This window comes from Stomoxys calcitrans, chromosome 1, assembly GCF_963082655.1.
Source record: "Stomoxys calcitrans chromosome 1, idStoCalc2.1, whole genome shotgun sequence".
NCBI lineage: Eukaryota > Metazoa > Arthropoda > Insecta > Diptera > Muscidae > Stomoxys > Stomoxys calcitrans.
In genome coordinates this window covers 90,302,936-90,317,200 of record NC_081552.1, presented here as the reverse complement: position 1 = coordinate 90,317,200, position 14,265 = coordinate 90,302,936, and the positions used below count along the sequence as shown (strand labels likewise).

Sequence of the window (14,265 nt, the reverse complement as noted above, 5' to 3'; positions counted from 1 at the left end):
CGAAGTTGTTAGCGGAAATTTTATGCAGTGAGTGGTTTTCGTTTCTCGATTCTAGTCCAATATGATCTATATATATTGGACAATATAGGGTTCATTAAAGGCGTCCTTTTCTTCTGATTTCGAACGTTTCACGTTTCTTGTTTTTTTACGTTTTGTTTGTATATCCAATACTCGAATTATAGGAGCTGATAAACAGATTTTAAATGATTATATAATATGTATAATTGTAAATTGGATTTAAAATCCGAAAATATTTTTTATATCCTCCACTATAGGATGGGGGTATACTTATTTCGTCATTTTGTTTGGAACTCCTCGAAATATTCGTGTAATACCCCATAAAGTATATATATTCTTGATCGTTATAACATTTTAAGTCGATCTAGGCATGTCCTTCCGTGTGTCTGCCGAAAGCACGCTAACTTTCGAAGGCGTAAAGCTAGCCTTCTAAAATTTTGCACAAATACGTCTTATTAGTGTAGGTTGGTTGGGATTGTAAATGGGCCATATCGGCCCATGTTTTGATATAGCTGCCATATAAACCGATCTTGGATCTTGACTTCTTGAGGCACTAGAGGTCGCAATTTTTATTCGATTTGGCTGAAATTTGCATGAGGTGCTGTGTTATGATTTCCAAAACTGTGCGTATTATGGTTGAAATAGGTCCATAACCTGATATACCTGCCATATAAACCGATCTGGGATCTTGACTTCATGAGCCACTAGAGGGCGCTATTCTTAACCGATTTGGCTGAACCTTAGCATGATGTTTTTTACTATGACTTCCAACAACTGTACCATATATGGTTAAAATCGGTCCATAACCTGTTATAGATGCCATATAAATGGATCTGGGATCTTGACTTGTTGAGCCTCTAGAGGGCGTAATTATTATTCGATTTGGCTGAAATTTTGTACAACGGCCTTCATGACCTTCAATATACGTGTAGAATATGGTATGTATTGATCTACAGCCTGATACAGCCCCCCATAGACCGATCTCCCTATTTTACTTCTTTAGTCCTTACAGGACGCATTTCTTATCCGATTTGGCTAAAATTTTACATAATGACTTCTACTATGGTCTCCAACATTCAATAAAATTATGGTGCCTTAATGAACCATAACACGATAGAGCTCCAATAGCATATCAATTCTTTTTTTTTAATCCTTTGTTTGCCTAAAGACAGATACCGGGAAAAGAACTCGACAAATGCGATCCATGGTGAAGGGTACGCTTATACTTGTTAAAATCCAATTAGTCATATCAATCAGTTTAGCAGGGTATCAACAAATCTTTATAACCTACCACAGCATAGTCACAATATTTATAATCATTATACCCTCCACCATAGGATGGGAGTACACTAATCTAGTCATTCCATTTGTAACACTTCAGAATATTGATCTAGGACCCCATAAAGTATATATATTCTTGATCGTCTTGAAATTCTGATTCGAACTAGCCATGTCCGTCCGTCTGTCGAAATAACGATAGCGGTCGAACGCGTTCAGGTATAACTTCCAACAACTGTGCCAAGTTCGTTCCAAATCCGTCATTAACCTGATATAGCTCCCCCATAACCAGCGGTCGAACGCGTAGAGGTAGCCGCTTGAAATTTTGCACAAAGTGTTCAATTATAACTTCCAACAACTGTGCCAAGTTCGTTCCAAATCCGTCATTAACCTGATATAGCTCCCATATAAACCCATTTCCCGATTTAACTTCTTGAACCCCTAGAAGTCTCAATTTTCATCCGATTAGGCTGAAATTTTATACATGGTGTTCCGTTATGACTACCAATAACTGTGCCGAGTACGGTTCAAATCGGTCTACAACCTGATATAGCTCCCATATAAACCGATCTTTTGATTTGACTTACAAGCTTACAAGTCCTTACAAGCTGCGATTTTTATGCTATTTGGATGAAATTTTGCATATAGTGTTCTGTTATGACCCTCAACAACTGCGCCAAGTCGAATTCGGTCTGTAACTAGATATACTTCAATATTTTAGCATAATCCATGTTGTTGGATTCCCCAGATTCGGCCCGATTTTTTTCCTCAACATTTTGGGATTTGGGCAATTTTTACCACAGTTTTTCCTACACACCGCTTAAGGAATTCATTATTCGCAAAATTGTTCTATTGTATTAACCCTTTTATGGCCGATGTTGCGTTTTGCAGCAAGATGTTTAAGTACTGCTTTTTGCATATTTTTCCTTGATTTTTTCGCCAAAATATAGCCTCATGTGTTGTTTAAGCTTACAACTGATAAGTTCTTGTTCAGCTGTGTACTTGTTATACCCTCCACCATAGGATGGGAGGTATAGACCCCATAAAGTATATATATTCTTGATCGTCGCGACATTTTATGGCGATCTAGCCAAGTCCATCCGTCTGTCCGTCCGTCCGTCCGTCTGTCCGTCTGTCTGTCCGTCCGTCCCTCCGTCTGTCTGTCGAAAGCACGCTAACTTCCGAAGAAGTAAAGCTAGTCGCTAGAAATTTTGCACAAATACTTCTTATTAGTGTAGGTCGGTTGGTATTGTAAACGGGCCATATCGGTCCATGTTTTGATATAGCTGCCATATAAACCGATCTTGGATCTTGACTTCTTGAGCCTCTAGAGTGCGCAATTCTTATCCGATTGGAATGAAATTTTGGACGACGTGTTTCGTTATGATATCCAACAACTGCGCCAAGTATGATTCAAATCGGTTCATAACCTGATATAGCTGCCATATAAACCGATCTTGGGTCTTGACTTTTTGAGCCTCTAGAGTGCGCAATTCTTATCCGATTGGAATGAAATTTTTGCATGAAGTATTTTGTTATGATATCCAACAACTGTGCCAAGTATGGTTCAAATCGGTTCATAACCTGATATAGCTGCCATATAAACCTATCTGGGATCTTGACTTCTTGAGCCTCTAGAGGTCGCTATTATTATCTGATTTGTCCGAAACTTTGTTCTACGGATCCTCTCATGACCGTCAACATACGTGTTTATTATGGTCTAAATCGGTCTATAGCCCGATACAGCTCCCATATAAATCGATCTCTCTATTTTACTTCTTGAACCCCCAAAGAGCGCAATTCTTATTCGAATTGGCTGACATTTTGCACAGGTCTCCAACATATAATTTAATTGTGCTCCAAACCGGACCATATCTTGATATCGCTCTAATAGCAGACCATTTTTTTCTTATTTTCTTATATCCTTCTTTTGCCTAAGAAGAGATGCCGGCAAAAGAACTCGACAAATGCGATCCATGGTGGAGGGTATATAAGATCCGGCCCGGCCGAACTTAGCACGCTATTACTTGTTTTCTCCAATTTTACAATAGATGTGATAATCTATCTTTGTGGAAAAAGAAATTCAAATTTATGCGCAGTATTATAAATTTCCAAGTTGTTCTTAGATTTCACGCAGAATTCAATATTTAATTTTCTTGTTTAATTCCATTGATTTATTAGTTCAAAGTGTAAATTATATCGTAATAGATATAATGCCACAGTTAGATCTCTAGACCACTACCCACAGTCAATCAGTCAGCAAACGATGCCGTCAAGCTGTTACTGTCTATTGTCTGTGAGTTAACCAATCAATGAGGAATAGAAGCAAATACTCCCCAGAATGCTGACATACCTGTAAAGTGACTCATTCGATATGCGGTCAGCACTTTAGTGGGGCTTGAGCAACCTCGGTTGCTATAAATTGCTTAACAATTTCCATAAGAAGTTACAGTCTTATTGATCTCTAAGTACACAGCGGAACGTGTGTGCTGATACGGACATTGTTTCTTTGTCACCAACGCCCAAGTAAATCGAAACCAAAAAAACTTTAGTTCACTTCAATGTTATCAGCAAAATGAGGACATCATCGGTGAGCAAGGAGCAAGAGAATTATTTGGCGCCATATGGAAAACTAATAGCCACATGACAACTGATGTAATTTTTCGACTCTATTTAGGTTTTCATGCTAACCGTTGTGGTGGCCATTTGTGCTGTGAATGCCAGAGCGAGTTTTGTTCCCTTGGGATTATCACCAGCGGGTCATTATGTAGTGTTGCCCCATAATCCAAGTGTTCTTGTGAACGCGGTAGGAGTTCCAGTGGGAGGTGCGGATGGTTAGTATTGAGGTGAAAATCTCTGAGAGAATAGTTTGACATTCTAAATTGTGATTATAGGAAGTGCTGCTGCTGCTGATGCCGCGGTAGCAATTGCTGATGCAGTGCAACAAGCTGCCGATCATGCAAACCAGGCTGCCGAATCGTTTGCCAACGCTAATGCTGAAGCTGCACAAGCTGCCGTGGAAGCTGCCCAAGCTCAAGCCGATGCTGTTAATAACCAAGTAGTAGCCGCCTCAGAGGCTGCACGTGCCCAGGCGGAAGCACTTAGATCGCAATCAGAGGCTGTAGCGCAAGCTGCTGCCCAAGCAGCCAACGCCCAAGCTGAAGCTGTTAACGCTCAAGCCGCAGGTGCAGCTGAATCGGCTGCCCAAGCTGCTGCTGCCGCCAACGACCAAGCTGTTGCCAATGCTCAAGCTGCTGCCGATGCTCAAGCTGCTGCTGCTGAAGCTATCAACGCCCAGGCGGCAGCAAACGCTCAAGCTGCCGCCGATGCTCAAGCTGCTGCCATTGCTAATGCCAAAGCAGTTGCTGCTGCAAATGCCAGAGCCGCAGCTGATGCTGCTGCCAATGCCCAGGCTGCTTTGAATGCTCAAGCAGCTCTAAATGCCCAAGCTGCTCAAGCCGCAGCAAATGCTCAATTGGCTGCCCAGGCTAATGCTGCCGCTGCTGCCAATGCCCAGGCTGCAGTCAATGTTCAAGCTGCTTTAAATGCCCAGGCTGCTGCTAATGCTGCTGCTGCCAATTCTGCAGCAGCTGCTGGTGCAGTAGCCGCTGGTGCTCCAGGAGCTCCTGGAAGTCCAGGTGGTCTCGGAGGTGGTGGTGGTCCTGGAGGTTTGGGTGGCCTAGGAGGTTTTTCATCTGGCTTAGCTGGTGCTGGAGGAGCAGGTGGTGGTGGAGGTGCTTTCGGAGGTCCTGGAGGTTTAGGTGGTAGTGGCCCTGCCGGTGGCGGCGGTGCTGGAGCTGGTGGAGCCGCTGCTGGTGGCGGCGGCGGAGGTGGAGGAGGTGCTGGTGCTGGACCCTTAGGAGGCGATGGTGGTGGTGGTGCAGGTGCTGGTGGTGCTGCTGGAAATAGTTACGTCTCAGGTGTTAGTGGTGGTAATGGAGGAAATGGTGGTGGTTCTTATGGCCTATGTGGTCCAGATGGTCCCGACGGTGCTGATGGTCCCTCAGGTCCCGATGGCTCAACAGGTGGTCATGGTGGCAAGGGCGGCAAAGGTGGTTGCGTAGGCAGTGGTGGGGGAGGAGGAGGTGGCGGCGGCGGTGGTGCTGCTCCCCTTGCTGGACCAGCCCCAGTGTGGCCTCACGCCCTTCATGTTAATGTGTTGTAAGTTGAGAATCGTTTTTATAAAAGACTATGCTTATCTCAAATTATTTTCTATTTTAGACCCTGGTAAATATTTTTTTGTTGAAAACTGCATTCCAGTAGATCAACTAAACCCCAATGACTTTGAATTGTGATTTGTTTATAAGAACAACGACTCGACCTGTCTTTATATAGGACAATTTTAAATGAAATGAAGCTGCATACATATTGTTTATCGAATAATTGCAATGTATAAAACAGTTTTAAAGTAAAATAAAATTAACCTTAGTCTTAAGTCTAGTCATTCATAAATAACCCCAAACCATTGACCACATTTTTCCTAAAACGTATTGTATTTTGTCTTTGCATGCGAATATAAAAATATTCAAAAAAAAAAATCGGCAGTTTTTGTTTTGGGGCAATACATTTCAGAATGTAACACAAGCATAGGGTAGTTGACACGAAGAGTTACCAAGTTCACACTGCTTATTTGTCAAACAAGAAATGACAGCTACAAAGGCGGTCCCAAAAGACCTAGAAAAGAAAACACAAAAAATTTGACAAACATTTTCTATATTTCTTAACACTTAGTCCGATACACGCGATTTTCAAAGCCGCGAAACCATATTTGTTGTAGGAACTGTCTAGCTCCTAAAAATATCAATTAACTCCAACTTCCAACTATTCATTACTAGAAAATCTTTTTCCGCTGAACTATTTTTTATAAATTTGGAAACAAAAAATAAGTTATGGTTCATTGCGGACCATAGTTGAACTGAATATATGAGACCATAGTAGAAGTCATTGTGTATTATTATTATTATTATTATTATTATTATTATTATTATTATTATTATTATTATTATTATTATTATTATTATTATTATTATTATTATTATTATTATTATTATTATTATTATTATTATTATTATTATTATTATTATTATTATTATTATTATTATTATTATTATTATTATTATTATTATTATTATTATTATTATTATTATTATTATTATTATTATTATTATTATTATTATTATTATTATTATTATTATTATTATTATTATTATTATTATTATTATTATTATTATTATTATTATTATTATTATTATTATTATTATTATTATTATTATTATTATTATTATTATTATTATTATTATTATTATTATTATTATTATTATTATTATTATTATTATTATTATTATTATTATTATTATTATTATTATTATTATTATTATTATTATTATTATTATTATTATTATTATTATTATTATTATTATTATTATTATTATTATTATTATTATTATTATTATTATTATTATTATTATTATTATTATTATTATTATTATTATTATTATTATTATTATTATTATTATTATTATTATTATTATTATTATTATTATTATTATTATTATTATTATTATTATTATTATTATTATTATTATTATTATTATTATTATTATTATTATTATTATTATTATTATTATTATTATTATTATTATTATTATTATTATTATTATTATTATTATTATTATTATTATTATTATTATTATTATTATTATTATTATTATTATTATTATTATTATTATTATTATTATTATTATTATTATTATTATTATTATTATTATTATTATTATTATTATTATTATTATTATTATTATTATTATTATTATTATTATTATTATTATTATTATTATTATTATTATTATTATTATTATTATTATTATTATTATTATTATTATTATTATTATTATTATTATTATTATTATTATTATTATTATTATTATTATTATTATTATTATTATTATTATTATTATTATTATTATTATTATTATTATTATTATTATTATTATTATTATTATTATTATTATTATTATTATTATTATTATTATTATTATTATTATTATTATTATTATTATTATTATTATTATTATTATTATTATTATTATTATTATTATTATTATTATTATTATTATTATTATTATTATTATTATTATTATTATTATTATTATTATTATTATTATTATTATTATTATTATTATTATTATTATTATTATTATTATTATTATTATTATTATTATTATTATTATTATTATTATTATTATTATTATTATTATTATTATTATTATTATTATTATTATTATTATTATTATTATTATTATTATTATTATTATTATTATTATTATTATTATTATTATTATTATTATTATTATTATTATTATTATTATTATTATTATTATTATTATTATTATTATTATTATTATTATTATTATTATTATTATTATTATTATTATTATTATTATTATTATTATTATTATTATTATTATTATTATTATTATTATTATTATTATTATTATTATTATTATTATTATTATTATTATTATTATTATTATTATTATTATTATTATTATTATTATTATTATTATTATTATTATTATTATTATTATTATTATTATTATTATTATTATTATTATTATTATTATTATTATTATTATTATTATTATTATTATTATTATTATTATTATTATTATTATTATTATTATTATTATTATTATTATTATTATTATTATTATTATTATTATTATTATTATTATTATTATTATTATTATTATTATTATTATTATTATTATTATTATTATTATTATTATTATTATTATTATTATTATTATTATTATTATTATTATTATTATTATTATTATTATTATTATTATTATTATTATTATTATTATTATTATTATTATTATTATTATTATTATTATTATTATTATTATTATTATTATTATTATTATTATTATTATTATTATTATTATTATTATTATTATTATTATTATTATTATTATTATTATTATTATTATTATTATTATTATTATTATTATTATTATTATTATTATTATTATTATTATTATTATTATTATTATTATTATTATTATTATTATTATTATTATTATTATTATTATTATTATTATTATTATTATTATTATTATTATTATTATTATTATTATTATTATTATTATTATTATTATTATTATTATTATTATTATTATTATTATTATTATTATTATTATTATTATTATTATTATTATTATTATTATTATTATTATTATTATTATTATTATTATTATTATTATTATTATTATTATTATTATTATTATTATTATTATTATTATTATTATTATTATTATTATTATTATTATTATTATTATTATTATTATTATTATTATTATTATTATTATTATTATTATTATTATTATTATTATTATTATTATTATTATTATTATTATTATTATTATTATTATTATTATTATTATTATTATTATTATTATTATTATTATTATTATTATTATTATTATTATTATTATTATTATTATTATTATTATTATTATTATTATTATTATTATTATTATTATTATTATTATTATTATTATTATTATTATTATTATTATTATTATTATTATTATTATTATTATTATTATTATTATTATTATTATTATTATTATTATTATTATTATTATTATTATTATTATTATTATTATTATTATTATTATTATTATTATTATTATTATTATTATTATTATTATTATTATTATTATTATTATTATTATTATTATTATTATTATTATTATTATTATTATTATTATTATTATTATTATTATTATTATTATTATTATTATTATTATTATTATTATTATTATTATTATTATTATTATTATTATTATTATTATTATTATTATTATTATTATTATTATTATTATTATTATTATTATTATTATTATTATTATTATTATTATTATTATTATTATTATTATTATTATTATTATTATTATTATTATTATTATTATTATTATTATTATTATTATTATTATTATTATTATTATTATTATTATTATTATTATTATTATTATTATTATTATTATTATTATTATTATTATTATTATTATTATTATTATTATTATTATTATTATTATTATTATTATTATTATTATTATTATTATTATTATTATTATTATTATTATTATTATTATTATTATTATTATTATTATTATTATTATTATTATTATTATTATTATTATTATTATTATTATTATTATTATTATTATTATTATTATTATTATTATTATTATTATTATTATTATTATTATTATTATTATTATTATTATTATTATTATTATTATTATTATTATTATTATTATTATTATTATTATTATTATTATTATTATTATTATTATTATTATTATTATTATTATTATTATTATTATTATTATTATTATTATTATTATTATTATTATTATTATTATTATTATTATTATTATTATTATTATTATTATTATTATTATTATTATTATTATTATTATTATTATTATTATTATTATTATTATTATTATTATTATTATTATTATTATTATTATTATTATTATTATTATTATTATTATTATTATTATTATTATTATTATTATTATTATTATTATTATTATTATTATTATTATTATTATTATTATTATTATTATTATTATTATTATTATTATTATTATTATTATTATTATTATTATTATTATTATTATTATTATTATTATTATTATTATTATTATTATTATTATTATTATTATTATTATTATTATTATTATTATTATTATTATTATTATTATTATTATTATTATTATTATTATTATTATTATTATTATTATTATTATTATTATTATTATTATTATTATTATTATTATTATTATTATTATTATTATTATTATTATTATTATTATTATTATTATTATTATTATTATTATTATTATTATTATTATTATTATTATTATTATTATTATTATTATTATTATTATTATTATTATTATTATTATTATTATTATTATTATTATTATTATTATTATTATTATTATTATTATTATTATTATTATTATTATTATTATTATTATTATTATTATTATTATTATTATTATTATTATTATTATTATTATTATTATTATTATTATTATTATTATTATTATTATTATTATTATTATTATTATTATTATTATTATTATTATTATTATTATTATTATTATTATTATTATTATTATTATTATTATTATTATTATTATTATTATTATTATTATTATTATTATTATTATTATTATTATTATTATTATTATTATTATTATTATTATTATTATTATTATTATTATTATTATTATTATTATTATTATTATTATTATTATTATTATTATTATTATTATTATTATTATTATTATTATTATTATTATTATTATTATTATTATTATTATTATTATTATTATTATTATTATTATTATTATTATTATTATTATTATTATTATTATTATTATTATTATTATTATTATTATTATTATTATTATTATTATTATTATTATTATTATTATTATTATTATTATTATTATTATTATTATTATTATTATTATTATTATTATTATTATTATTATTATTATTATTATTATTATTATTATTATTATTATTATTATTATTATTATTATTATTATTATTATTATTATTATTATTATTATTATTATTATTATTATTATTATTATTATTATTATTATTATTATTATTATTATTATTATTATTATTATTATTATTATTATTATTATTATTATTATTATTATTATTATTATTATTATTATTATTATTATTATTATTATTATTATTATTATTATTATTATTATTATTATTATTATTATTATTATTATTATTATTATTATTATTATTATTATTATTATTATTATTATTATTATTATTATTATTATTATTATTATTATTATTATTATTATTATTATTATTATTATTATTATTATTATTATTATTATTATTATTATTATTATTATTATTATTATTATTATTATTATTATTATTATTATTATTATTATTATTATTATTATTATTATTATTATTATTATTATTATTATTATTATTATTATTATTATTATTATTATTATTATTATTATTATTATTATTATTATTATTATTATTATTATTATTATTATTATTATTATTATTATTATTATTATTATTATTATTATTATTATTATTATTATTATTATTATTATTATTATTATTATTATTATTATTATTATTATTATTATTATTATTATTATTATTATTATTATTATTATTATTATTATTATTATTATTATTATTATTATTATTATTATTATTATTATTATTATTATTATTATTATTATTATTATTATTATTATTATTATTATTATTATTATTATTATTATTATTATTATTATTATTATTATTATTATTATTATTATTATTATTATTATTATTATTATTATTATTATTATTATTATTATTATTATTATTATTATTATTATTATTATTATTATTATTATTATTATTATTATTATTATTATTATTATTATTATTATTATTATTATTATTATTATTATTATTATTATTATTATTATTATTATTATTATTATTATTATTATTATTATTATTATTATTATTATTATTATTATTATTATTATTATTATTATTATTATTATTATTATTATTATTATTATTATTATTATTATTATTATTATTATTATTATTATTATTATTATTATTATTATTATTATTATTATTATTATTATTATTATTATATTATTATTATTATTATTATTATTATTATTATTATTATTATTATTATTATTATTATTATATTATTATTATTATTATTATTATTATTATTATTATTATTATTATTATTATTATTATTATTATTATTATTATTATTATTATTATTATTATTATTATTATTATTATTATTATTATTATTATTATTATTATTATTATTATTATTATTATTATTATTATTATTATTATTATTATTATTATTATTATTATTATTATTATTATTATTATTATTATTATTATTATTATTATTATTATTATTATTATTATTATTATTATTATTATTATTATATTATTATTATTATTATTATTATTATTATTATTATTATTATTATTATTATTATTATTATTATTATTATATTATTATTATTATTATTATTATTATTATTATTATTATTATTATTATTATTATTATATTATTATTATTATTATTATTATTATTATTATTATTATTATTATTATTATTATTATTATTATTATTATTATTATTATTATTATTATTATTATTATTATTATTATTATTATTATTATTATTATTATTATTATTATTATTATTATATTATTATTATTATTATTATTATTATTATTATTATTATTATTATTATTATTATTATTATTATTATTATTATTATTATTATTATTATTATTATTATTATTATTATTATTATTATTATTATTATTATTATTATTATTATTATTATTATTATTATTATTATTATTATTATTATTATTATATTATTATTATTATTATTATTATTATTATTATTATTATTATTATTATTATTATTATTATTATTATTATTATTATTATTATTATTATATTATTATTATTATTATTATTATTATTATTATTATTATTATTATTATTTATTATTATTATTATTATTATATATTATTATTATTATTATATTATTATTATTATTATTATTATTATTATTATTATTATTATTATTATTATTATTATTATTATTATTATTATTATTATTATTATTATTATTATTATTATTATTATTATTATTAATATTATTATTATTATTATTATTATTATTATTATTATTATTATTATTATTATTATTATTATTATTATTATTATTATTATTATTATTATTATTATTATTATTATTATTATTATTATTATTATTATTATTATTATTATTATTATTATTATTATTATTATTATTATTATTATTATTATTATTATTATTATTATTATTAATTATTATTATTATTATTATTATTATTATTATTATTATTATTATTATTATTATTATTAATTATTATTATTATTATTATTATTATTATTATTATTATTATTATTATTATTATTATTATTATTATTATTATTATTATTATTATTATTATTATTATTATTATTATTATTATTATTATTATTATTATTATTATTATTATTATTATTATTATTATTATTATTATTATTATTATTATTATTATTATTATTATTATTATTATTATTATTATTATTATTATTATTATTATTATTATTATTATTATTATTATTATTATTATTATTATTATTATTATTATTATTATTATTATTATTATTATTATTATTATTATTATTATTATTATTATTATTATATTATTATTATTATTATTATTATTATTATTATTATTATTATTATTATTATTATTATTATTATTATTATTATTATTATTATTATTATTATTATTATTATTATTATTATTATTATTATTATTATTATTATTATTATTATTATTATTATTATTATTATTATTATTATTATTATTATTATTATTATTATTATTATTATTATTATTATTATTATTATTATTATTATTATTATTATTATTATTATTATTATTATTATTATTATTATTATTATTATTATTATTATTATTATTATTATTATTATTATTATTATTATTATTATTATTATTATTATTATTATTATTATTATTATTATTATTATTATTATTATTATTATTATTATTATTATTATTATTATTATTATTATTATTATTATTATTATTATTATTATTATTATTATTATTATTATTATTATTATTATTATTATTATTATTATTATTATTATTATTATTATTATTATTATTATTATTATTATTATTATTATTATTATTATTATTATTATTATTATTATTATTATTATTATTATTATTATTATTATTATTATTATTATTATT

At 18.4% G+C, this 14,265-nt stretch overlaps 1 protein-coding gene across 1 annotated transcript; it reads left to right on the top strand.

Annotated features, from left to right (window-relative positions):
• The first annotated feature begins 3,735 nt into the window (after positions 1-3,735).
• On the top strand, positions 3,736-5,731 carry LOC106095259 (glycine, alanine and asparagine-rich protein). Its single transcript, XM_013262499.2, has 4 exons — positions 3,736-3,886; positions 3,974-4,130; positions 4,191-5,457; positions 5,518-5,731. The coding sequence occupies exons 1-4, from the start codon at positions 3,872-3,874 to the stop codon at positions 5,525-5,527; spliced, it is 1,449 nt and encodes a 482-aa protein (XP_013117953.2). The 5' UTR covers positions 3,736-3,871; the 3' UTR covers positions 5,528-5,731.
• Positions 5,732-14,265: the final 8,534 nt, after the last annotated feature.